The 27,975-nt window shown below is 42.4% G+C and overlaps 1 protein-coding gene across 3 annotated transcripts in view; it reads right to left on the bottom strand.

Moving 5' to 3' along the window:
• The window catches only part of MYOF (myoferlin), a 143,861-nt gene that overhangs the window by 106,132 nt on the left and 9,754 nt on the right, over positions 1–27,975 (bottom strand). For all 3 annotated transcript variants that reach the window (XM_075935158.1, XM_075935159.1, XM_075935160.1), the window contains exons 2-3: positions 16,812–16,867; positions 14,225–14,316 (exon numbers count right to left, since the gene is read on the bottom strand). In XM_075935158.1, coding sequence (XP_075791273.1) covers positions 14,225–14,316; positions 16,812–16,867 — 148 coding nt within the window. The remainder of the gene's footprint in view (positions 1–14,224; positions 14,317–16,811; positions 16,868–27,975) is intronic.

The following is a 27,975-nucleotide window of genomic DNA, read 5'->3' as shown; positions in this document are numbered from 1 at the left end:
CTTTATTCAAGGTGGAGCTCAAGTTGATGGTTTCCTGCTCTGTTTGTAGCTAACTAAACTCTCTTTAGTCCAAACCAAAACCTGGCATGGACTCTCCACTTTGCTGGCCACACATACTCCTGAACAGAAGGGTATTTGAAATTCAGATCCAAACTGGCTTGAAACCATTTCTTCTGTTTTGTAATCATAATGGTATTTAATCTATTATAAAAAAAATCAGATACACTGCACCATTATTTCGAGATAACTAGCATTATTTCGAAATAACAATGTGAGCATCTACACAGTCATTCTGTTTTTTCAAAATGATTTCAAAATAACAGACTGCTTATTCCAAAATTTGTAAACCTCATTCTATGAAGGATAACACCTATTCCAAAATAGTGCTTTCTAAATAAGGCGTATGTAGATGCTCCACTGCTGCTATTTCAAAATAGAATGGCCCTGGTAAGGGGCTAAGTTATTCCTCCCCAGTTCCTCCTGGGACTCTAACTCGAGCTAGCACATCTATGTTAGAGAAGCCTGCCTTGGACTAATTTTGAGGTTTCCCTGCAGTATAGACATGCTATTTTGAAATACGCTATTTTGGAATAACTATCCTGGAATAGCTTATTTCAAAATAGGGGACGTCTGCACTGCAAGGCTAAGTCTCCCGCAATCAGCATCAATCCCCAGGTGACTACTGAAAGCAATCCTGAAGATTTTAATAGGCTATTTTAATATATTTAAGGTATTTTATATTACATCATGCTGTAAAAAAATCTAGATGATGAGGATTTGCCCTTTAGTCTATGATTCCCAAGCTGTGGGGACAACTAATTTAAGGGAACTAGATATCTATAGAAGAATTTCAGCTGTCTTCTTTCTTGCATAGATTTCTAGCTCCTGAAAACAAACATCAATATTAACAGAAGTAAATCACTGCGATTGAAAAGAACAAGTTACCAAGTTGCACTTCTGCAGATGGGGGAAATAATTTAAACAGACCTGTTTAAATTACAGATGGTACAGCTAACTTTGATTCAGGGAAGAGACAGAGGCTTTCCCACAACTGATTTTTGTTTACTTGTTGAAGAATTTAATACATTTTGTTAGTTTGATTTAATGTAGCCAGCAGTGATTTTTTTTAAATCATAGGTTACCCGAGCAATTCAATTTGCATAAATGTGTATATACTTCAGAGAATTTACAAAACCAAATAAGATTGCACTCACATACTATCTGGACAAGTCTCATCAACCACACCCTGGCAACCCATGATGCCTGTTCAAGAATAGCTGTATAACCATTATGAAACTTACATTGGAAAATGTCAGTACATTTCCTCATGCCTTCCTTACCCTGACTAAACAAAATGATAATGGAGAACTTGTTTGAATATGCTGTAATTTTTAAACAGCACAATAAGAAGCCTCCAGGAATACATTTGCCAATATAAATACTTGCTTGTATAATCAGATTTAACTTTTGAAGTATAAATTGGATCTCATGTACAGTAGCAGATTTCAAAAGATAAACTGACCATTTCAATTTGACATCAGTGGTACACCTGTATTGCTTCCCCCAATATAAAAAAAGTAGAATCCATAAACTACAGGTAAGCAACTTTTAAACATAGCTTTTCATATAGCTAATTAGTCCATTGGTATTGGTCTTAACACTTCCTGACAGAATCCCAAATACCAGCAGAATTGTAACCCCCCATCCTTGGCTAGTATCAGGAAACCCTAATTCACAGCTCTGCCTAACAGGTTTATGTTGTTGTAGTAAGACGCTATGTTTCTATAATATTGCCAAATCTCACTGAGTATAAATGGGGACATATCATAATAGTGTGGCTGCTCCATAGCCTGCCACCACTCCTTCCTTGGTTTTTCTTTCTGAAGTGAATCTACTCAGCTCTCCATACACACAGCTGTGCTGGAGATATGGCTTAGCCCACTTGCCAAGCCTTAACAAACATAACCCCATACATGGTAACAAGAGCCCAAACTAACATATACCCACCACACAAAAACTTTTCCGTTAAAAGCATTTCTGGAAAATCATGCCAATCTAGACACAGTCATGTTGTTTCCTTCTGGAATACTCTTTTCCTTACATGCCCTGGTTCAGGGCAAATTACTCATTAGCCACCTGAGGGTCCAACTCCTAATAGGGTTTGCCTTAGTTCTTTTATAAGGCCTAGGTGTCCATTAATCTATCACCTGCCCCTCCATAGTCCCACCTCTTCAGATTGGGAAGCAAGAAATTAATTATGGCACTGATGTGGCTGGCCCCATATCCCTGTAAAGGAGCTACAATAGTGTAACCCACACACCTGCTGGGTGTGGTTTACAGTCCCATGTAGTGGCACTTAGACCACTTACAGCAAGAGAAAATAAGTTTGTGCTACAGCCTTAGCTGGTGTTTTAGCTCAAGCTGCAGAGGCACATGCACTAAGCTTCAGAGATCCCAGGTTTGGTTCTGCCTGTTGGCATTTGCCACCATCATTCTTGCTCCTCCTGCATACATTATAATGGCTACATCCAAACTTCGTTGCTGGCTGTATCTGACACAGTAAAGTCCAACCAACACCTTTAACCCCCAGCTTCTAATATTTATTCTTGCTGCTAAACATATTTGTTCAAACAGAAATCGTACTGTTTTCATCTTCATTAATATTGGATGCTGCTTTTGTAGGTACGTAGATTTGAAAACAAAAATGTCATGCACATCATCATCTACAAGGCAAAATCTTCAGGGGAAAATGGAAGCGACTTTAACATGTCAGGCTGAAAACCTGCATTCAGATCTATGCAAGCAGACTCCTACAGTGTGCTGCTTCACTGTCAGGCACAAAGGCCCACCCACATAGATCCACTTGCAGAATGGAAGGGTGGGGGGGGCTAAATATTTTTGCTGACAAGTTAAGAAATTGATTAAACAGCAATAATTACAAATCTAAACGTGCCTCAGAAGTTAGCTACAGTTAACCTTGCCTGCTGTAGATTTGGGATTACATTCTTCACCAAAAAGAAGGGTGTGCCCAGACTATTTTCTAGCAGTGTTGCCAGGAGACTGACTAACTACTCAGTCTGGAAAAATGTGTATAACTGGTGACTTGCCCTCCTACGCATTGAATAAAATCACTTCACTCAGATCATAATGTGACTTCCTACGGAGATTTGTAACTTTGGTATTTGTAATCTAACCTTTGTATTTCTGTTGCAGACAACTATCCTAAACTATCCATTTTCCTTAAACTGTGTAAAAATTTATGTTGCTTGAGAGATTTTAAACACTAACTAAGTGAACAACACAATGGAAAACAGATGTGTTCTCTTCTCAGACATTTTTATATGGGAAAAGCCAGCTCTGCACTTTGTCATGTGAAAGCTCTTTGTCTTTCCCTGAAGTGATCTCTATGAATATTACAGTATATCAGTACAGTTTGGGTTCTTTTAATATAACTGCTTTTTCAGTAGGTCAGACTTTGTCATGATGACTGTTCATTTAATATTAGTTTGCGCTCACCGTAGCATTTCTGCAAGCAGCAGTAAATTCTGGTTCCAGGAGAAATAACAAAATATGCATAATGTTTGCATTAGCCTAAACGGCAGAAACATACCACAGCAATGAGTAGTGTTTTGGCAGTGTGAAAAAGCGAGGGAACTTCTACTGCACTGGTTCTTCTGCACTGTGTAATTCTGGTCCATGTGCATTACTGTGTGAGTCTTTAGGAGACAGTGCCTTTGTTCTGCAGCAGGGCTCTCAAACTCCCAGCTTGTGGGCCAGTCCTGCCTGGAGTAATTGCATAATCTGGCCCGGGACTCCCAATAGGCCAGGGGGAACATCAGTTACTGGCCATCAAGTTGCATCCCTTCCACCCTTTCCCCATCCATGGCACCCCATCCCTTGAGCACAAGGCTTTGGGAATCACTGGGGAGGCAGCAGTCACCCCCCCCCCACACACACACACACACACACATTCCTCGTGGTGGCAGTAGCTGCAGGGAAAGCAGAGCGTACTGCGTGGGTGCACTCACTCTGCTTCTCTGTGGCTCCTGCCACTACAGCAGAGTGCTTGGGAGATGGGGTACCATGGAGTGAGAGGGCAGGGTGATGGTGGGAAGAGATAGGTCTTGGGAGCAGATAACTGACAGGCTCCCACCGGGGCCACATTGCACCATTTCTCCACCAGGATTGGCTCACAGGGTGGGAGTTTGAGACCTCTGTTCTATAGCATTTGCTCAGACCTTTATTCCAGGGATGGAGAAGCAGAGCTAGGCTGTACACTGGACACCTCCCTGTGAGTGAGACAGCAGGGAAAGATGGCGAGGTGCAGTATAGGTGTAGAGATGTTTTTCTATTTGGGGTGCCAGTCAGCAGCACTGGCTAAATGCTCGACAGGGAGTAAGATATACCCTGAAAACTGGTGATATAAATTACTGCCCCCACCTCACTTCAGCACAAGATAAAGGAGGCCTGTGGGAGAAAACACCCCCATACTCAAAGTTAAGCCTAAAAACTGCCCCTCAGACAGCAAAATAAACAGTGAATAATAATGTGAGTCCTTAGGCCTGGGGGAATATTGGCAAAGGAACAAATCCTGTTTGCATGACTCATTTGGACTAGTCACATTCATTTCAAATTCCTCCTGAGATGAACAGGATATGGCCTACAGTGCATATGTGTGCTAGCCTTTCACCTCCAGAGGCATGAATCCAAATCATGACAAGGTTTACCAGTCAAAGTGAATATGATGATCTCCTATTCTCCATTGTGGTGGTGATTTGTTTGCAATACAATAGTGCTAGGCAGTGCTTTTTTGGTGACGTTACTGCCCAGTACTCAGTACCAGCACCTCCAATCAGAGCTCAGCAACTTTTCCCCTGGAGTACTAGCACTTTTTTTTTTAAACAAAAAAAGCCCTGGTGGTAGGCACTGTGTTTGCATAGTACCAAAAACTGTGTGTGTGCTAGCCTAAAGCATCCTGTTCTGCTGTCTCCTATATTAGTGTGTATCTTTTGGGAATTGTGCAATGTTACAGTTAAGGACTGAGGTGCTTTGGAAGAAACTAAAAAATTATTTAAAAGGATTAAAAAATAAAAAATAAATTATTTTTCCTGATCATAAAAAGGTATTAAAAAGAAACCAGAATTAGGGAGTAATGAACATAATTGTGTGGTTTGCAGGGAGTTCATTCACCACTTCTTCAGCCCCCTTGGGAATTTCTAAATAGTTCCGTGGTTATTTATGCATATAGGGTCAATTCCTCATTCCACTGGTGTCAACGGGAGCTTTGCTAATGAAAGCTTTTTGTGGAAAAAAATAATTTTAGTACTATACAATTAACACCAAAAGAAAAAACCTACAGCTCAGTTGTTCCTTACTGCAAATGACCATGAATAACTGCCTGCAAAGAGGCAATCTAGTTATATAGTAGTGGAGCATTTAAACAAACAAACAAAACCCTACATTTTACTACTCTTATTCTGTTGCTGCTGAATGTGAGGCACTGGATTTCTTTAGAACACTGAGGAACTACATATATGTAACTATCTTTTGAAAGACCTCTTAGCTGTGCTCTTTTTTCATATTACAGAGACAGCACAGCTAGAAGGGATTGAACTCTGTCATCTACTTATTAACTCTTTGGGGCAGGACCACCTTTTTGTTCTCTGTTTATACAGCACCTACCACAGTGGAGTCTTGCTCCATGAATGGGGCTCTCAGGGTGCAGTGAATAGGGGCAACTGCTCTGGGTCTGAGCTTGTGGGGGCTCTATGGGCTGGTGAGATTGGTTGGCATGGTTAGTCCCAGAAGACATTGGTGCAGGGGGCGAGGTGCAACAGGCTACAGGGTCCTGGCTTCCATCCTCGTGACTGGGGTCCTGGCTGCCACCCCACATGACCAGGGTCTTGGCTGCTGCCTCTCACGACTGGGGATCTGCTACAGAGTAAGGCCCCCAAACCGCCGGTGGATGATTTATCCCTCCTGGGAACAGCCTTATTGTTAGGTACTACAGTAATACAAATAAATAATAATATAATGTTTCACACATCAACAGAATTCTTATGTTCCAAATGCAGCTTTTTTTACCTTAAGCTGTCCCTTTAACTGCACCTAGAATTCGTTCTAATTAGATTAATAATGCATGAGACCGAAAGGACACAGTATGGCTTTCAGAGTCTGGCTTGATTTTGCAGGCCTGGCAATTAAAAAAAAAAACTCATTATTTGTAAATTGAATGAATTTCCTCTGGAATCACGGAGAGACAATAAACATGAAAGACCACAATGTAATTTATATCAATATTTGGAATGATTGGAATGCATTTGTTCCATATTATTGACTATATGTGAATTTTTTACAGAGAAGTTTACTTACTTACATAAAATATGGAAATTTAATATGAAAGAATGCTAAAAGAATAGAAGCTGTGAAAGGCCGAAATGACTATGGTATGAAACCTTAGTGACTCATCCTCTAAATCCTACTGGCTTATGCTTTTTTTCCTTTGGAAATTATGGTGGTTATTTTTATATTAATGGACAACATCATGTGCATCACATCAGCATTAGTTCATGACCTTTAAACAGTTATTGATTGTGAAATAGCTATTTCACCATCCTTCTAGTTACTGCTCATGATATATGCTTTTGTAGCTTCATATATGGTACATCACTTACCCAGGGGCTTGTCTTTATTCAATTTTTATGTGTGCATAGAATATATAAATATGAGCCAATTCCCATCCAAAAAAAAGTCAATATTTGTAATGATCAGCCCTTAATCATTCTTTTGAGAAATACAAACAGAGACAGCTGATGTTTGCAAATATGACTTTGGCTTAAGGAAAGATTATCTAGTTTGAAAAAAATAAGAAATCAACTGGAATCTTAGTCCAGATATTGAGCTGATGACTGGGTTCAAAGGTTTAGATAAGTAGTGTCCCATCTTTTGGTGATGTTATGCAAAATCTATCTCAAGAACTCAGCTTAACCACCATGTAAAAGAAGTAGTGAGGGACAAAAAGGTATCTTTTAAGAAGTGGAAGTCCAATCCTAGTGAGATAAATAGAAAGGAACATAAACACTGTCAAATCAAGTGTAAAAATGCAATAAGAAAAGCAAAAAAAGATTTTGAGGAACAGCTAGCCAAAAACTCAAAAAGAAATAACAAAATGTTTTTTAAGTACATTAGAAGCAGGAAGCCTGCTAAAAAACCTGTGGGTCCCCTAGATGATCAAGCTATAAAAAGAGCAATCAAGGACGATAAAGCCATTGTGGAGAAACTAAATGATTTCTTTGCTTCGGTCTTCACGGCTGAGGATGTTGGGGAGATTCCTGAATCTGCACCGTCCTTTGTGGGTGATGAATCTGAGGAACTGTCCCAGATTGAAGTGTCATTAGAGGAGGTTTTGGAACAAATAGAAAAACTTAATGTTAACAAATCTCCGGGACCGGATGGCATTCATCCAGGGGTTCTAAAGGAACTCAAATGGGAAATTGCTGAGCTATTATCTGTGGTTTGTAACCTATCCTTTAAATCGGCTTCCGTACCTAATGACTGGAAGGTAGCCAACGGGACACCAATATTTAAAAAGGGCTATAGAGGCGATCCTGGCAATTACAGACTGGTAAGTCTAACTTCAGTACCGGGCAAATTAGTAGAAACAATAGTGAAGAATAAAATTGTGAAGCATGTAGAAGAACATAATTTGTTGGACAAAAGTCAACATGGTTTCTGTAAAGGAAAATCCTGTCTTACTAATCTATTAGAGTTCTTTGAAGGAGTTAACAAACATGCGGATAAGGGGGATCCAGTAGATATAGTATACTTAGACTTTCAGAAAGCCTTTGACAAGGTCCCTCACCAAAGGCTCTTGTGTAAATTACATGGCCATGGGATAAGAGGGAAGGTCCTTTCTTGGATTGAGAACTGGCTAAAAGACAGGAAACAAAGGGTAGGAATAAATGGTAAATTTTCAGATTGGAGAGGGGTAACTAGTGGTGCCCCCCAAGGGTCAGTCCTGGGACCAATCCTTTTCAACTTATTCATAAATGATCTGGAGAAAGGGGTAAACAGTGAGGTGGTAAAGTTTGCAGATACCAAACTGTTTAGGATAGTCAAGACAGAAGCAGACTGTGAGGGACTCCAAGAAGATCTCGCCAAACTGAGTGACTGGGCAACAAAATGGCAAATGAAATTTAATGTGGATAAGTGTAAAGTAATGCACATCGGGAAAAATAACCCCAACTATAGGTACAGTATGATGGGGGCTAATTTGGCTATGACAAATCAGGAAAGAGATCTTGGAGTTATCATGGACAGTTCTCTGAAAACTTCCACACAGTGTGCAGCGGCGGTCAAAAAGGCAAATAGGATGCTAGGAATTATTAGGAAAGGTATTGAAAATAAGACCCAGAATATTTTACTGCCCCTGTATAAAACTAAGGTACGCCCACATCTTGAAAACTGTGTACAGATGTGGTCTCCTCACCTCAAAAAAGATATTTTGGCCTTAGAAAGGGTTCAGAAAAGGGCAACTAAAATGATTAGGGGTTTGGAACAGGTCCCATATGAGGAGAGGTTAAAGCGACTGGGACTTTTCAGTTTAGAAAAGAGGAGACTGAGGGGGGATATGATAGAGTGGTATGGAGAGGGCCGATAAAGAAAAGTTATTTATTAGTTCCCTAAATAGAAGAACTAGAGGACACCAAATGAAATTAATGGGTAGCAGGTTTAAAACTAATAAAAGAAAGTTCTTCTTTACACAGCGTGTAGTCAACCTGTGGAACGCCTTGCCAGAGGAGGCTGTGAAGGCTAGGACTATAATAGAGTTTAAAGAGAAGCTAGATAATTTCATGGAGGTTAGGTCCATAAAAGGCTATTAGCCAGGGGATAAAATGGTGTCCTTGGCCTCTGTTTGTCAGAGGCTGGAGAGAGATGGCAGAAGACAAATCGCTTGATTGTGTCTTCGGTCCACCCTCTCTGGGGCACCTGGTGCTGCCACTGTCGGCAGACAGGATACTGGGCTAGAAGGACCTTTGGTCTGACCCAGTATGGCCGTTCTTATGTTCTTATGTTCTTATGTTCTTATATTCTTATGTTCAGAGCTGGCAGATTTTCCTGAGTCAATTTCTTACTTCAATATCACGAATTCTGGGGCTTCCTAGAAATCAGAGGCATTCAGTGCATTCTGGGCCTTTCTGAACCTTGTGAACCTCTATAAGATGTGAGATTCAATTACAACTGGCCTAGCAGTGACACAATAGTGGTTTATAGAGTATCACCAAAGACAGAAGAGTCACTTGGGCTACGTCTAGACTACATGGCTCCGTCGATGGAGCCATGTAAAATAGTTTATTCGGCATAGTCAAAGAAGCAGGGATTATTTCCAGAGGAGGAAAAAGAAGCAAACAAAAGGTTCACTGTGAAAATAAAACTACCAGTAAATGCCTAATGTACATATTAATCAGTGTCATAAGAACTCAATACCTGAACTGAAAATATCAAGATGAAAATAGGATCTGTTATTCCAGTGACAGCACTGCCATTAAAAGAGAGAAAGAGGTGTGTTACATGCATGTGGTACCACTGCTGGGCCTTAGCACTATGCAGATGTTTCATACATGTTCGCTTTAGGCCTCCTCCCACAGAATACCAGCAATCAATAGCGATATGGCACAACTTGTTATAGCTCCACAATGTCAGCCATGGTGGAGAGGAAAGAGCAATGATAGTGGCATGGCTCTTAGTTAACATAATCACCTTATAAAAAGAGGTGGGAAGATTGTGCCCCATTTGGGGCAAGTTGTTCTGGTGCTTTTTGTTGTTGGATTTTTTTGTAGCTTTTGAAGACTGTTATGGTTTCCGACAGGTCAATTAAAAGGAAACTATGACAACTCATTCAGATTTAGAGACAAATCCTTTGCCAATGTAGTAGCTAGCAGAAGGTCCCGTCCTGAACACCATGGGAAACTGAGTGGTTCCACTGTGCAATGCAGAGGTGAAGGCACTGGACAGCCTGCCCAGATGATACAATTATACTTTGCAGGGATCCCATTTGCCCTAGCATAGGGAGAGCTGGGTGGATCAGGGAGAGTGCAGACAGTGAATCTGTGCTTTATGGATCCACTGGTTAAACCTTCCATGTAACAACACAAAGATGATGCAGGGGCCAGGAAGCAAACTTTTGGGGCAAGTTTTGGGATTTGCCACTCTCTTCCATACATAACAACAATAGAATACCCTCTGTACAGATCCCATTTATTTAGATTTGAAGCAAAGGATAGAATTTGCTTCATAGGCTCAGAAAACCCATGTTAAGATTTTTCAAATAAAAATGTATATGATATATTTTCTTATCCTAATGCATCTATAGTGTGTGCAGTGTGGTAGAAATGAGAAATATATGAGTGGAGTATTGATGAATGCAGAAGATTAGAAATCTCACATAGTGAAGATTCTTCTTTGTATGATTATAGAGGGTTAAATGCTGGCCCCAGTGAGGTCATTGGACAGTTCATAGGGCACCCAAAATGCACTTGATTCTTTTCTCCAGGGTTGTGGGCCACATATAGTTCATCAGGATTAACTCCTTGTGTGCTGCAAGATGCTCAGGTTTACCTGAGAGTCCTGTAGATCCCAGTGGCTGCAGTTTGCCATTCCTGGCTTAATGGGAGCTTCAGGAAGTACCATGGGCCCTGGATGACATGGGCCCTATGCTTGTGGACACTCAGGTAAACAAACTCTCTCAAGGCCCACCAGTAGCTAACCCTGATGCATCACATGCAGCTAGAACACCAGAGGTTCCCCATCCCTGCCTTACTCTAGCTATAGAACAAGAAAAAATATGCATGAATAATACCTTTCCAACTCATTCCCTAAGGAAAATGCCCCTAAATGATGAATCCGAGAATCAATAGTACACTAAGAGGTTACTAAACAGTCATTAATACTTTCACTTTCTACAGGTTAAACATTCTCTTATGGGGTGTGTCTTTACACATTTTTTCAGGTATCCTGCACACCTTCAGTTCTGATATTAAGAACAAATTAAAGCTTTAATCATACAAAAACAACATCTGAATTTTGCCTCTAGCATTGTTTGTACTCATTGCCCTATTATGCCATTTAGAACCATGAAAAACACATTGGAGCACATGTTCTGTGTTTGTACAGTGCCTAGCACAATGGGGTCCTGATCCACACCTAGGGCTCATAGGCACTATGGCAATACAAATAATAATTATGGCAAAATACTGAATATCTATACTGAAATTATCTTCATATTATATTTAAGTAGGCCATGACATAACTGCAGTGAAATCATTCCATGCATAATGTGTAATTTTTTTGCAAAAAGCATTTTGAAACAAGAAATCTTTGTCTAGGAAACTGTTTGTAAGCACATATCCAAAACATGAAAATTTTGTGTTGCAGTAACTACACAATCCTCCTGGAAAAACAATGATTCTCTGGATTGTTAGTAAGTGTTCTATGTAGTATCATTTTACAGCAGACCTCTGATAATCCAGCACCTTTGGGACCTAGGTGGTGCCGGATTATCGGATATGCCGGAGTATCGGGAAGTACTCCGGCTGGGGCTGTGACGGGTCTGACGGGACCCGCACTGCGTCCGGAGGGTGGGCGGGGAATGGCGTGGTGAGGGGGAAGCCCCACGCAGCTGTGAGAGCTAAGTCCCCGAATTTGCCCCATTCCGGCTGCAATCAGCCCCGCACCACCGCCGAGAGTTTCCAGGAGGGGGCTCCCCACCCCTCAGACTGCAGTAGTTATCGCCGAGCAGGGGGGTGAGGGGCGGCGCTGTGGGACCAACCTGGCAGCACCCCAGCTGCTCTGCTCTGCCGCTCCCCCAAGTCTGCCGCTGCTGAAACTGACGAGCGGTGGACTTGGGGAAGTGGCAGAGCAGAGCAGCTTGAGTGCTGCCAGGTTGGTCCCGCAGCACCACCCCTCCCTCCCAGCTCAGTGATAACTACTTCAGTCTGAGGGGTGAGGAGCCCACTCCCCTCCCGAAAACTCTCGGCGGTGGCGCAGGGCCGAGAGCAGCCAGAACAGGGCAAGTTCAGGGACTTAGCTCTCACGGCTATGTGGGGCTTCCCCTGCCTTCCAGCAAAACGGCGGAGGGTTCACCCCTCGCCGTGCCATTCCCTGCCCACCCTTCACCCCCGGTTGGACACAGTGTGGGTCCTGGCAGACCCGTCACAGGGGTATAATCCCCTTCCCCTCTTCTCCCCTTCTCTTTCCCAGCCGCGAGTGCCCATGGGGCTCACAGCAGCTCCAATTGTCCAGCTGGCCGGAGCACTTGCGGGTTTCAGTTGGTGCCGGACTATCGGGAGTGCCAGACCACTGGATGCTGGACAATTGGAGTTTTACTGTACTTGTTTTCATTGTCCTGGCCAACTTAATTTACATGAACTTAGATATTCTATTTAATTTTAGCTTACAAACATTTATTTTTTTTAATACATAGTTTGCCTTTTTAAACAATTCAGTAAACTAAATATTTCTGAGGAGTTTTTGCTTGATGGTTGTTCTATTACTTGTTTGCAGTGTTGTCTCTCTCTATCTATTAGTTGACATTTTATAAAAATGTAAGGATAAAAACTCTAGGATACAAAATTTCCAGCACTAAAAACAAATAATATTGCATTATCCCATGACCTTTTAGTTATGCCTTTTCCCTTTTGTGTAAAAATAGATGCCTTTATATGACTATTTCTTCAATATTATGAACAGTAAGAAAAACACGCTGTTACCTATCCACGAGGCGTACAGATAGTTCGGAATAGCTAGCTAGATCGAACTATCTAGCCCGTGCCGCGTGTAGCCGCGCGGCACGGGGTTCGCACTAGCCGGCTTTTAAAAATGGCGGCGCCGGCTTTATGCTAATGAAGCCCAAGAAATTCAAATCCCGGGCTTCATTAGCAAGTTCGGTATGCATACATTACCCCGCTAGTTCGAACTAGCGGGGTAGTGTAGACATACCCATCCAGAATAGCGAAGGCAAGTTCTGCTTTTAGTAGACTGTGCCCCACTGTATGGGAACATCAAGGAATCAGTCAAGCAACAAAACTGAAGGTCTACAGAGTCGTGGTACTCACCACCCTCCTGTATGCCTGTGAAACGTGGACTGTGTATCGGAGGCACGCAAGACAGCTTAATCACTTCCACATGACTTGTCTTCGCAGAATATTACGCATCAGATGGCAAGACAAAATACCAGACACTGAGGTTCTCTCTAGAGCAAGTTTACCGTCAGTCCACACTCTGCTGATGAGTGCACAGACTAGCTGGGCAGGTCATGTCATTCGTATGCCAGACGAACGTATACCTAAGCAGCTCCTTTTTGGGGATCTCTCTACTGGTAAATGCTCGCATGGTGGACAGAGGAAATGTTACAAAGAGACACTCAAGGCCTCCCTGAAGTCGTTCAGAATTGATACAACAACCTGGGAATCGCTGGCACACAACCGCGCTGCCTGGCGCTGTCTTTTCCACAAGGGATGCCAAGCTCTCGAAACAAGGCGCATCTCTGAAGCACAACACAAGCGTGTGCTGCGCAAGTCCAAAGCTACCAGCGCAACGATTGCAATGCCTACACATGTCTGCCCGACATGTTCCAGATCATTTGGTGCCCGAATTGGCCTGATAAGTCATCTTCGGACACACTGTATCCAGTCTCAAAGCACTTATTGGTGTTGAGGTCTTCATCGACCACGATGGACGAACAATACAATTCTGTAGAATTACCAATGAACACTGACTTTGTTGAAACTAACTAGAACTAGTAGCCTGATTGCTATTTTGAAGAGTTTTTGGCTGATGAAGTTGATCCAAAACCCATGACTATAAATTGTATGTATGAAGCTCAATCTGTAGCCTCTGAAGGGAAGGCAGAAAAAAGAGGAAAGAACTTTTACAGAGTAAAGTGCATAGAAAATCTGACTGAAGTCTCACTCCAGAGCAATAATATAGAAACCCTGGTGAAAGAGAAGACCAGAGGCAGCAAAGGGAAGATCACAGGCCTAAACCCCTAAACCATATAGAGAAATATTAGAGCACAATAAAAGAATAAAATGTCAGCCAATTCAATCAACCAACCAATGTAATAGCAGCAATTATTGTTTGTAGTGAAATACCAGCTTTATAGGGTTTTTTGGCCTTTTTAATTGCATTGAAAATTAGATGAATTTAACATGAAAAAAGTACGTACTTGTTTTGCCCAATTGTTTCAAAATCTTTCACAATAATGGTCAGCGACGAGGAAACATCGAGTGCTATTCCTTTCAAATCAAACTCAAGAATCTGTACAAAGAAAATTGATGCAGAAACAACTGATCAATCAAGCTAAAATATAAAGCACCTTACCATGAATATAACATTTAGTAACACCTGACTGATCTTATATCTGCATATCAGGAAAAACTTCAGAACATGTCTGTAGAACATTTTGACTTGTTATAAGTACATTGCAATTAAAAAGGACTTTCTTAATAGTGCCCTACTATTGTACTTCTAGTACTCTACCCTTGAATTAATATGAATAACTTTATTTTCCTTAATAAGACCTGGTCCTATACTCATTGGAGTCAAGGAGGGAAATGGGTTGCCAGTGATTTCATGCCTTTGTGTTTCTATTCCTTTCTGTTATTTGTACATATGATGACCCATGACTTTCATTAGTATGCCCTTTAGCCTCTCTTCCAGCTCATTAAAGAGAATGCTAAAAATAGCTAGAACTATCACTGACCTTTGTGGCCCCCATCTAGATACCTATCCCTAACCTGTATTGTCATTTTTCATTATCTCTTGGTGAATAGTTAATTACCAAAGTGGCAGTGCTCATATCAGGGAACCAACCATGCCACTATTAACATCAATGCCAAACCTTCCTTTGACTTTAGTGGCAAGAGAGCAGGCCCCAAACAAACCAGAAATCCTTCTACCTTTACTTAAAATTAGATGAGACACAATTGTCATAGCTCATAAGAGCATAATGGCAATATCAGGTCAGACCAATGATCCATCTAGCCCAGCATTGGCACAGACTCTGTGGGTGCTCTGAAGCTAAGCACTCACCAGCAGCCAAGTCCTCTCTCTTTCCCCCTCACTTCCACATCTCTCATGTATTGGTGGCTCCACTAACTCTTCCCCCACTCTCCCAGCACTTCTGGAGTGTTTCAAACAGCTGATTTTCAGCATTCAGGAAGCTCCAGGAGGATGGAGGAGAAGAGGTGCACTCGGGGGAGGAGGCAAGGAAGGGGCAGAGACTTCGGTATAGGGGGTGAAATAGGGCAGAGCAGTGGCAGGGCTTGGGGGAAGGGGCAAAGCATGAATGAGAAGAGGCAGGACAGGTCTTGGGGGCAGTGAGAGTGGGGCCAGGACAAAGATGGGAGGGAGATTCCAGCACCTCCTTATTTCTGGTTAGAAGGGAAGTTGGTATCTATGTAGCCAGTATCATGCACCTTTTTTTAAAAAAAATATGATTATTACAGTGGCTGGTGCCAAATGCTTCTGAGGAAAAGAACAGTCACAGCTTCTGATAGTTGGCAATTTAGGGACACCCACAGTATGGGGTTGCATCTCTGAACATCATGGCTAATAGCCATTGATGGACTTATTCTTATCTACTTGGTTTTTTAACCTATTCACATTTTTCTCCTTCACAACTTCCGCTGGCAACAAGTTCCTTAGGTGGACTGAACACTGTGTAATGAAATACTTCCTTTTGCGTGTTTTAGACTTCCTACTTATTAATTTCATTGAGTGATCCCTGGTTCTTGTGTTATGTAAAGAGTAAATAACACGCCCATATTCACTTTCTCAACACCATTCATGATTTTATAGACCACTCATATTCCCCCTTAGTCAGCTCTTTTCTAAGCTCAGGAGTCCCACTACTTTTAATCTCCCCTCAAATGGAAGTTGTTCCATACCCCTAATCATTTTGTTGCCCTTCTCTGTACCTTTTCTACTTTATAATTATATTTATTTTTTAAATGGGGCCATCAGAACACACCAGTATTCAAAGTGTGGACATACCATATCTTTAAATAGAGGCATAATTATATTTTCTGACTTACCATATCTATCCTTTTCCCAATGGTTTCTAACATTCTGTTCACTTTTTTGACTGCTGCTACACATTGAGCAGATATTTTCAGAGAACTATCCATGATAACTTCAAGATCTTTTTCTTGAGTTGTGACATATAATGTAGACACACACTATACTCTATGTATAGCTGGGTTTATGTTTTCCAGTGTGCATTACTTTGCAATGATCAATAATGAATTTCATCTGCCATTTGGTTGCCCAGTCACCCACATGTATGCAATATCTTTGTAACTTTTCACAGTCTGCTTTCGATTTAACTAACGAGTAATTTTGCATTGTTTGTGTAAGCGGGGTCAGGGTAACACAAACTTTACCACTTTATTATTATCCCTCTTTCCAGATCACTGTGAAAACAGCATTTATTCCTATTATTTACTTCCTGTTTTTAATCAGTTACTGATGCATAACAGGGCCTTCCTTCCTATCCCATAACTCCTTACTTTGCTTACAGGCCTTTAGTGAGGGACCTTGTCAAAGGCTTTCTGAAAGTCCCAGTACACTATATCCACTGGATCGCCCCTCCCACTTTCTATTTATTTCTTCAGCTGTAAAACACATTTACTGTCACCTTTAACTCCCATCTGTATCTCAGATTCATAACTACAGTGACTGATATACTAAGCTTGTAGCCATAATGCACTGTATGGTATACTAAAAACAAATACGTTATGAGAATAGATCACCTCGTTCCAAATAGGGTTGAGTTCACTATCAATTTTCTTTGTTTTCTTTTTTTCATCTGCAAATAAAAATAAAATATGATTGTTTGCTTTTATTAAAGGATTATAATATTAAGTAAAATAAGAGAATTGTTCCATTTTCTTTCATAAATGTTTGTTTTAAAGCTTAATGTTATCAAACTATTTTTCGTCCATCCAATATCTGCAGTTTTTGTTGCTAAAAATTCATTTGGAGGGTTTTTAGTTGATTGACTTGCATAGTAGTTTGTTTGCATTTATTTAGTTTACACATACACTCTGCATGAAATGTTTGTTATCAGCTTCCTTCCCCTAAAACCTTAGTGTCTTAATCCTTTTTCTTCTGGTGTAGCATTGATGAAAGGACCAGACTAACATCCTTGGACAGAGGCCCCAATGTGACTGATCTTGTTAATAAGAACATATCATTCATTTTGGTTAATCGCTTGTTTGTGTTCTTGGATTAATATTTATAAGCTTCCTCTAAAATGACAGCAATTTAAACAACAAAAATCTAGGCAAAGGAATGTAGATTAAAATTGAATAAGTTCTCTGCTTCGTAAGTGCAGATACAGGCAGTCCCCTGTACTTACGTCGGAGCCGCACTTACGAACGGGGCTTTTCTCGCCCCGGAGCTCATGGGCGGCGGGTTGCCACCCGTGTCCTCCGGGGTGAGAAAAGCTTCTCCCGGTCTCCCTGGTCTGCTGGGGGGGTCCAGCAAAGCCGCTGGACCCCCCCCCCCCAGCAGACCAGGGACACCAGAGCAAAGCCGCTGCCAGGGCAGCTTTGCTCGTTTGCCCGGGAGCAAAGCCGCCCAGGCGGCGGCTTTGCTCGGGTGTCCCTGGTCTGCTGGCGGGGGGGGGGGGGGGGGGGTCCAGCGGTTTTGCTGGACCCGCCCCCCCCAGCAGACCAGGGGGACAGGAGCAAAGCCTTGGAGCACGCCCGCAGCAGGACAGCCCAGGCGCGCTTGGGCTGTCCCGCTGCGGGCGTGCTCCGCGGCTTTGCTCCCCGTCTCCCTGGTCTGACCAGCAGACCAGGGAGATGGGGAGCAAAGCCTCGGAGTACGCCAGCAGTGGGACAGCCACGGCGGGCCTGGACTGTCCCGCTGCCCGCGTTCTCTGCAGCTTTGCTCCGCGTCTCCCAGGTCAGCAAACCAGGGAGACGGAGCAAAGCCGTGGAGGACTTGGGCGGTCCCACCACCCCCGTCTCCCTGGTCTGCTGGGGGGTGGGTGCAGCTAGTGCCCCCCCCCAGCAGACCAGGCTTTTCTTGCCTACCTCTGGGGTAGAGCAGCTGGGGGCTGCTTGGTTGGTCCCGCAGCGCCGCTCCGGACCAACCCGGCAGCACCCCAGCTGCTCTGCCCCAGGCATCCTGATTCAGCCGCTGCTGGTCAGTTTCAGCAGCGGCTGAATCAGGACGCCTGGGGCAGAGCAGCTGGGGTGCTGCTGGGTTGCTCCAGTAGCGCCCAAGAGCCGCGCTACTGGAGCAACCCAGCAGCACCCCAGCTGCTCTGCCCCAGGCTTCCCCAAGTCAGCCGCTGCTGAAACTGACCAGAGGCTGACTACAGGAAGCCGGAGGCAGAGTTGCTCTGCCCCAGGCTTCCTGGAATCAGCTGCTGATCAGTTTCAGCAGCAGCTGACTTGGGGACGCCTGGGTTTCTTAACTTGAATCTGTATGTAAGTCAGAACTGGCATCCAGATTCAGCCGCGGTTGAAACTGATCAGTTTCAGCAGCGGCTGACGCCAGTTCCAACTTACATACAGATTCAACTTAAGAACAAACCTACAGTCCCTATTTTGTACATAACCCGGGGACTGCCTGTATTGATATTAAGAAGAATGACACATGCATATAAGGGGGAATTCATTCCTTTGAGTAAATAGGCTCTGTTCAGAGGTTTTTAGGGGTACAGCTACACAGTGGAGATATTTCAGAATACCAAGGTATCCCAAAATAGCTACCCCATGTCTATACAAGCCGCCCACTATTTTGAATATTTTTCAAAATAACAAGTGCGCTATTTCACCATGCCACTGAACCTCATTGCACGAGGAATAAGGGATGGTTCGAAATAGCATGTTATTTCAAAATTTGGCACTGTGTAGATGCGCTAAGTTTCAGAATAAGCTATTTTGAAATAGTTTTGAAATAAGATACATAATTTGCATAGCACAAATTGCATATCTTATTTCAAGTTTTGGGTGCTATGTAGATGCACCGTAGGAAATTAGGTGGATGCAGTTTGTACCTCCAACTTGCAATGCTGCAATATATCACCACACTGACTGCCATTTCAGTATATAAATTGCAGTAGTTGCATTTCCTAAGTAGAGGTTCCCAGCCACTGGGTCTACATCAATGTAAATCAGCCTGTTTCACATGGGATAAACCTATGGTTCATAAGAAAGGTAGATTATATCTGGAGTGGCCATTCTACCCAATCTCTTCTGCTTCAGAGGCACAATTGGGTTTAAGTGTGCAAAAGATCCTATAAAACCTTTCAAGATTTATGTGAATTTCACCCATACAGAGGAGAATCCAAGAGGATGAGTTCTCTGTTATAACAATTCTATATCAGTATATCAGTTAACATTTAGGTGTCTTAACTTTTTTCTTTACTGTTATGTTTAATGTTAAGATATAGATATAGATATATATGAGGAAATGAGTATGGAGGAAGGAAAACGTTTGTTGCTTGACACTTGGCAGCATAAAATGCAGTACAGTCACTGAATACATGAAAATTTATAAGGGGAAGTGTATGCCACACAAGAATAACCACATCTAAAATATATTAGCTTTACTCATTATCACATCCATTCTAAGTGAAAAGGTTACTGAATACAGAAATAGCACTAGAAAGTTTGACAGAGTTCCTCCTTGACCTTGTTCTTACCTTTACTTCACTCCTTTAGTGGAGCAAGATTACAAACTCATTGTCATTTGCAAGTTACAACTATACATTGTCAGTCAAATTTTGTGAAGGTCTGTGAGGCAATATTAAGTCAGTTTGCACATTACTCAGATGGTGGGCTTTGTTGGCTCTTTCTATTGGATGAAAGAGGAAGGCACTGAACAATTAGCCCATACTATACATTGCAAGGAACTGACTCACATTTCTGTAACAGGAATTGCTACAAATTTTGCAGGATACTGACTCACAACATACCACAAAGGAAACAGCATTCATAATCCATAGTGCTGTAAACTCACATCTTGTAGAACAAAGAGCTAGCTCTCTCAGAATCAGCCTGAATTCCACTTCACAGTGAGAATCAGTCAAAAAAAGAAAACCAAAGACAAACATTCTGCAAATAATGTAAATGTTTTGTTTGAGATTTCTGAAACTAAATCTCAGTTTTAATTTTTCCATGATTTTTGCTTACTAATTTATTTTGATTTTATTTTAAATATTAAAAAGCTCAAAATCAAGTTTTCAGTATTTTTTTCATTTTTAATGCACCAATTTTTTTTAAATGTGTTTCATTTCAACACAAATGTATTGTTGTTTTAAAAAAATTTTTCAGAAATGTCAGCAAACTGAAAAATCAGTTATTCTCACAATCCTACATACTGAGGTCATCTCATAAAAATGTTGCATGGTTGAGAATGGCTACCTAGAAAATCTGTAGTGCAGGATAGATCTTGAGATTCAGTCTTTTGAGGTTGGTAAGGGAAGAAGTTTCTCACTTCTACTAGGCAGTTTCTTCTAATGGGAAAATTGTATTTTACAACTCTGTTTGAACTGACGGATAAAAGCACTACAATCCCACTCAAGCCAACTAACATCACAGGATTGTGGGAGATGATGTATTGTAAACACTAGCCAAGATCATTCATGACAAGGGGGGATACCTCATTCTTGACTTCACAGTACTAATTACTAAAAAAAAAGTGGTAAAATAAAGTCCATGAGTTTTTTATAATGGACATTCTATATTACTTGCTGACAAAAATATTTTCTCTCACATATCTGAGAGTAATGAGAAGGATTTGGGGGTGTATGGGTTAAATGAACAGGATTTGGTTAAAAATATAGAATTTGAATCAGTCCATGTGAAGAGTTAACCCATTTGAAGTTGATTTTTAGTGTTTATTCCTGTCATTTCATGTTTCCTTTTGTATTAATCTATTTTACCAGAGTTTTAATGGCACTAATGTGTTTTGTTTTATACCTGTAGCAAAGGACTTCCCCTTTCCACCTAAGATGCCATCCACTATAGCAACATTTATTGGTCAGTCACTCTTGGTCAATATATAGCATCAATCACTCTTCAGCCATTGGGATTGGTTTGATGTCAGGTAGTCACTTCCCCACTGACTGTGAACCCAGCCATGAAAACCAAAACTCAAAATCATATAATTTGATGAGAATCAAATCTGGATAAATTACACAGTAGGGCCAGCGGGCCATCCACAGTTTTTGTTTTCGCTTTACCTTTAGGTAAGGAATGGCAAATCAATATATAGGATATTAGTTATATTATTTTCTTTGATGGCAAAGACACTTAATATACAGGCACCAGAAATAAAGTCAGCTTATATCTCCCCTGCTTTATCTTTGTTACTTTCAGTTTACAAATAGAGTTATTGTACTACTGTGATACTGGCACGTCAGCAGCCAACTCTTGCCAAGACTGTACGCATAAGCTAAAAACTGACAAAGGCATAGCTGAAGACCAGACCTGTTATATATGGCTTCATCTAGACTGCGGTGCTTTTCCGGGATACCAGAGGTATCCCGGGAAAGCAATGCCGCATCTAAGGAACGAACACATCTGTTTTCTCAGAAAAATTTTCGAAAAAGCGGACACACTCTTTCGCCATACCTGTAAACCTCATTTTGCGAGGAAGAAGGGATGCGTCGAAAAACACTTTTTTCTGAAATTTGGCGCCATGTAGACGTGCCACATTTTGGAAACGCCTCTTTCAACAGTAAAGCGTACTTCAAATTGCGTTTCTTTTTTCAATTTATCTTTGCAGTGTAGACCTAGCCTAAATGTTAGTGTTGATCAAAATAGGTATGTCTCATGAGAATGTGTTTAGTGTTTAGATGCGATAGAATGTCAGTAAGTTGCTGCATTCATTAGTCTTATGTGTAATGTCTGAACTTTATGTTATAAGGAAATATGTATGTTTTGCTTTATAACTTAGAAAATGTTTGATTTAAATCAGTGGTTCTCAAACTGCAGTCCATGGACCACTAGTGTCTGTAGCCATCTCCCAGGTGGTCTGTGGCTTGAGCTCAGCCCTCCCCCTTGGCCCTGCAGCAGGAACCCACGCTGATGCTGTAGGCTCACCCTCCTTCCCCCGCATGGGTGGCACATTGGCTTCCCGCTCAAACCTCGCTGCATGAGCCAGTTCATAGAAAAAGAGTGTTCCCCCTCTCCTGGCTGGTGCAGCAGCAGTGCTTGGGCGCACTGCTTGGAGGCTTTCCCCACTGCTCCCATTGGCCAGAATCTGGCCAATGGGAGCAGTGGGAGGCAGTGCCTGGGACCAGTGCGGGGCATAAAGGCAAGTATGGGCCCCCCTCATGCCCATATCCCTGCACTCCTAACCTCCTCATGCCCAGATCCTTGCATTCCCAGATCCCTCATGCACCAAACCCTGCTAAGGACTCGCACCTCCAGCCTGTTACTGCACCCTCCCAACTACCAGACAACCTACCCCCAGCCTGCTCTTGCACCCTCTCCATGGCCAGACACCCTATCCACCCCCAGCATGTTACTGCACCCTCCCCATGGCCAGACACTCTATCCACCCTCATCCTGCTTTGCACCCTCCCTCCTGGCCAGGCACCTACCTCCAGCCCACACCTGCCCCCTCCTTCCTGGCCAGACACCCTATCACCAGTTTGCTCCTTCATCCTCCCTTGCTCCTGCACCCTCCCCCCTGGACGAACATCCTACTCCCAGCCTGCTCATGCACCCCACTCATGATCCAGACCTTGCACGTTCACCCCCTCCTGTACCCCACCTCTGCCGAGATCCTGCACTCCCATATCTCTCAGTGGCAGCTCTGTCCCATACACTGAACTCCGCATTTTTGTCCCAACCCCAGAGCCGAGGGAGGGTCCATAAAATCCACTAACCCTGGAATCCCAGAAGAGTTAATCTGAAGCCCTGAACCTCAGTCCTCCCTGTCCCTCCCCCTGTCCCGGTGGGGCTGGAGCACCAGAGGATTGAAGTATCTCAGTTGGGGGCCACATCAATGAGAGCTGGGGATTTTTGGAGAAAGTTTTTGTTTTTGGCTTCTCACTTGAAAAGTCTGTAACTGATTTTTGTGGGTCAGTGGCCCCTGACCCAAAAAAGGTTCCCTACCTCTGCCATAAGTGAAGAAAACATGAGACCTTTTTGTGCTGGGCATAAATTAATGTTATTTTATTTAAAATGAAATTTGATAAACTAACACGACAAAGTTAAAGTACTTAATCTGGTTAATTATTTAAAATTAATATTTCTTTTCTTACTGGTTAAATTAAACCATTCTCCCTAGCTGCAGCACTAGCAAAATCGCTCGCATGTAATTATGTAATTAATGGCGAATTTCCATTAGCAACTGGTGGTCCAGAGAAAGGTTTGCATTGAGCCAAGTTGACCATGGGCCAAAAAGTTTGAGAACTGCTGCTTTAAACTTTTGAACTTGGAAGGGCAGAGTGTTTGTCCTTCTTCCCCTCCCCTACTCACCCAGATTAACTATCAAAATTAGATAAGCCATCAAGGAACATGGCAACACAAAGGATTAGTGAATGCCACTATTGTACCATGGAAATGCTACATGCCAAGGAAACTTGTTCTATGGATTCATAGGACGAATGAAGGCAATACAACAAAGACATAGGAAAATTATGTTTTTGCTGTTTGAACCCTCACAGGGCCAAAGACACCATACTGAAGCCAGAGAACCCCAGAGTCTGCCCTGAAATATACTTTGAATTGACAGATCACTATAACTCTGTCACTTTTAGGATTTAGATTGCAACTCCTCTGTGTATTTTTCTTTGCTTTAATTCATAAAAAACTCTGCCATTTATTTTTCCTAGTTAAAAAACTTTTCATTTAATTTATTACAGGATTGGCTACAGACATTGTCTTTGGTATGAGATCTAAAATACAAACTGATCTGGAGTAAGTGGTCTTTGAGGACTGGAAGTAACATTAATATTTTGTGATTATTTATCACTAAGAGAAGCTCCTCTGTGTGGCCAGATAGACTGCAGAGCTTAAGTGGAATGTGTATGACTCCATCATGAGACTGTTATAATGATCCAGGAGTTCACATTTGTTACTGGCTTGATGAAATCGGATTATAGAACACACCAGGGCTACGTCTACACTGGCCCCTTTTCCGAAAGGGGCATGCTAATTTTCAACTTCAGAATAGGGAACTCCGCGGGGGATTTAAATATCCTCCGCGGGATTTAAATAAAGATGTCCGCCGCTTTTTTCCGGCTTGGGGAAAAGCTGGAAAAAAGCGTCTAGACTGGCCCGATCCTCCGGAATAAAGCCCTATTCCGGAAGATCTCTTATTCCTACTTCGAAGGAATAGGGCTTTATTCCGGAGGATCGGGCCAGTCTAGACGCTTTTTTCTGGCTTTTCCCCAAGCCAGAAAAAAGCAGCGGATATTTAAATCCCCCGCGGATTTCCCTATTCTGAAGTTGAAAATTAGCATGCCCCTTTCGGAAAAGGGGCCAGTGTAGACGTAGCCCAGCAGCTTGGGGTATCTGCTCTGTTTTTGGCAGTCTGCCCTGAGATAGGCACTCACAGTCATGAACCAGTCCAGGTAGTGTAACAATTGTGGTAGTCTTGACAGGATCCACATGCCACAGATCAATTGGGTTTATAGATCATAAACCCAGTGCTATTAAAAGTTTACATTTGATATTTCAGGTTTTTAAGCATTAAAGATTAGTCACAATGAGTGAATTGCAGCCATATGAAGTTCTTGATACAAAGAACCTGGTTCAATTATGTAAGAATAGGTGATTATCCCATAATGAGAGAGCCTCTGATCAGAAACAGAGTTTTACTCACAGTTTATGAGCAAGGAGCAGGGTCTGAGCACCCCACTGCTCCAGATGCCATAGCAACTGCTGCAGCAGAACTGGTTCTAGAACAACTGTGCAAGGTACTAATGAGACAAAAGCTGCCATCTGTGGTTAAAAATCCTTCGACAGTTTTGGAGGCAGCAGAAATTGCTGATAAATATATTAAGTCAAGGGCTCAAGGGAGGCACAAACAGAGGAAAGGAAATCTTTCTGTTCCCACAGGTTAAGAAGGTGATGGGGTCTAGGAATAACCTAACCCCAACTTTGTTAAAAACATCAAAGGAGCCAAGGTTTTCAACCATCTTACGCTAAGGGAAAGGCAGATAGTCTGCCACAACTGGGGGACTGTTGGCCATATAACACCAAATTGCCTCAAACTAAAGGTCTCCCCACGATTTGCTCCCTAAACCCCACACAGTGAGTGCCAGGCCTGCCACCATGTGTGCTAATGCTAATACTATGATCCCAGAGGAAACAACACAGGAGCAGATGACTTTGTAAAGTGTATTAGGACTGATTCTTGGTAAGGTAGTGAAGAATGTATTAAGACTGCTGGAGTGAATGGCACTGAATGTACAGGCATCCCAGGTCACTGTGGGTATGGAAAATTTGATAAAGGAAAAAGACACTATCCCACATACTGAAATATTTTAGCTTTGGATATTTTAGTTTTCTGTGACTATGCCCCTGACTAGTGTCTATCTTAAATGGGAGGATTTTAAGAGTGAAATTTGTTTCCCTCTGACATTTTAGCCACACCTAAGAGGTTCGTGTTATAACATGTAGCCAGAGAATATGGCTCTGATTCACCTGTTCTGTTTATGGAGCACAGGCTGCTGTGGGGGCGGGGAAAAATGCCCTCAGACATTTGTCTATCCGGAGTAGTAGCTTCTGAGCAGGAATTTGAGGATTCTTTTGCTGTCCCGGAATCTGCTCTAAACTTAAGTGAGACTCAGAGGGATTCTGTGAAAGCATAGCAGGATGGCCCTTCTCTGGACAAGGAGAGAGGGTTACAGCTTAGAATAATATCCCCGCTGGGGAAGGAAATAGTCAATATTTTGTGAAAGGAGACTTGTTGGATGGGGGGCTCCCTCTGGAAAAAAGTGATGACCTAGTGATGTGTGAAAGCAGAGCTGTGCCTCAAAAATAAAGGAGAGAATTGCTCCAATTATTTTATGGTTGTCCATTCACAGGACATTTAGGAGCAGAGGATTAAATACAATTTCTATTGCTCTCACATGTTCAAGATGGTAAACAATTACAAGAAGAGTTGTGACTTGTGTCAAAACTGTAAGAGACTGAAGGAAACCCATAACAGGCCTGTATGCAGGAGGAGTGCGAAGTGTTTGAACACACCCCACTACAATCCCCCAAGTGAGTGAGAGGGGGCTCTGCGACTACCTTTCTGGTGGTCTGCGGTTCAAGCTCAGCTCCCCCTCTTCTCCGCACAGCAGGGAGCCTACACTGGCACTGCAGCCTCACTCTCCCTTCTCTTCCCCCCCGCGAGGCTGGAGCACCAGCACCGGCTTCCCACTGGGGGGGGGGGGTAGAGGAAGAGAGAAAGCCCTGAGCCTTACTGCACGATCCAGCTTGTGGGGAAGAAGCACTCCCTCTCCTCAGGCTGGGGGAACAGCAGTGCACAGACATGCTGCCTGGTGACTTTCCCCAGAATCTGGCCAATGGGAGCAACAGGAAGTGCTGCCTGGGACCAGCTCAGGGCCCAAAGACAAGTAAATGCCCCCTCATGCCCAAACCCTGCACTTTCATCCCATTCACACCTCCAGCCCGCTTCTTTTTGTTGTTGTTGGGGTTTTTTTTGCTTCTCATATGTGTGGTCCCCAACTGATTTTTCTGTGGATCAGTGGCCTCCCAAAAAGATTCCCCACCCCTTCCATAAATAAAGAAAACATGGGAACTTTGTGTGTTGGACACAAATTAATACTTTACTTTATTTAAAATGAAGTTTGATAAACTAACATGAGAAGGTTAAAGTGCTTAGTTTGTTTAATAATTTAAATTAATATTTCCTTTCTTACTGGTTAAATTAAACTGTTCTCCCTAGCTGTAGCGCTAGCAAAATGACATGGGCATAATTATATAATTAATAGTGAATTTCCATTAGCATCTGGTGGTCTACGGAAAGGTTTGCATTGAGCCAGGTGGACCATGGGCCAAAAAGTTTGAGAACCACTGTGTTAGGGGGATGGGAGAGCACTATGTAGCGGGAAGATGGGGAGTGGAGCTGGTGGCAGCGTAGCAGCACCGGGGCAATGAGGCTTCCCCCACCTGCAAGAAGCAGCCTAAGCCCCACTGACCAGAAGCCCCACCCACACTCACCTCATGCTGGCCTTGCTGAGCAAGTAGAACAGCAGCAGGCAGAGGAGGCTGAGGGAGCATAGGGCCATGGCAGCTGCACTGCCCTCCATGATTCCAGAAGGTAATTTCTTTAAAAACTGTATCATTTTTTACTATGTTATAACAAAATCATTTTACCTATCACTGTTTCCACTAAAAATTTTCATTAACCTCTCTTATGCACACTCATTTTTGCACGACTATTTTGAACACCTTTATATTTAAAAAAACTGTGGTCCACATTTACAAAAAAAGCACCCCACACAGAAATTCCTGCGTACAGGTCTGACAAAGCACCATTGCAACTTTTGCCAATTATTAAAAAGGAGTTTGCCAGAGTGTCTGTACATATTGTGGGCTCCCTCACTTAACCTTCCAGAAATAGAAAGAGAGATAAGTGTGCTGCATTCTGTCACTATGTACCTTGAAGCCACAGTATTATCCAACATCAAATCTCAGTCTGTGGTTACAGTTTATTCATCATTTTGTACAGAGATTTGCCCAGAAAAATCTTGACAGATAGTGGGGCAAACTTGATGTCTTTAGTCTTTGAAAAATTATGAGAATTATGTGGAGTGAAGCATATAATAAGTACCCTCTACCACCCAGAAATGAATGGTTTCTAGGATCTAATAGGACTTTGAAAGCTATACTGAAAATGTATGCCACCAAGTGTGAGAATGACTGGTCCATTTTGCTTCTTTATTTGTTATATCATGTGTACAGAAGTTTCCCCCAATAATCTACT

The sequence above is a fragment of the Pelodiscus sinensis genome, chromosome 8 (assembly GCF_049634645.1).
Source record: "Pelodiscus sinensis isolate JC-2024 chromosome 8, ASM4963464v1, whole genome shotgun sequence".
Lineage (NCBI taxonomy): Eukaryota > Metazoa > Chordata > Testudines > Trionychidae > Pelodiscus > Pelodiscus sinensis.
The sequence above is the reverse complement of the archived record's forward strand: the minus strand, read 5'-3'. Positions and strand labels throughout refer to the sequence as shown.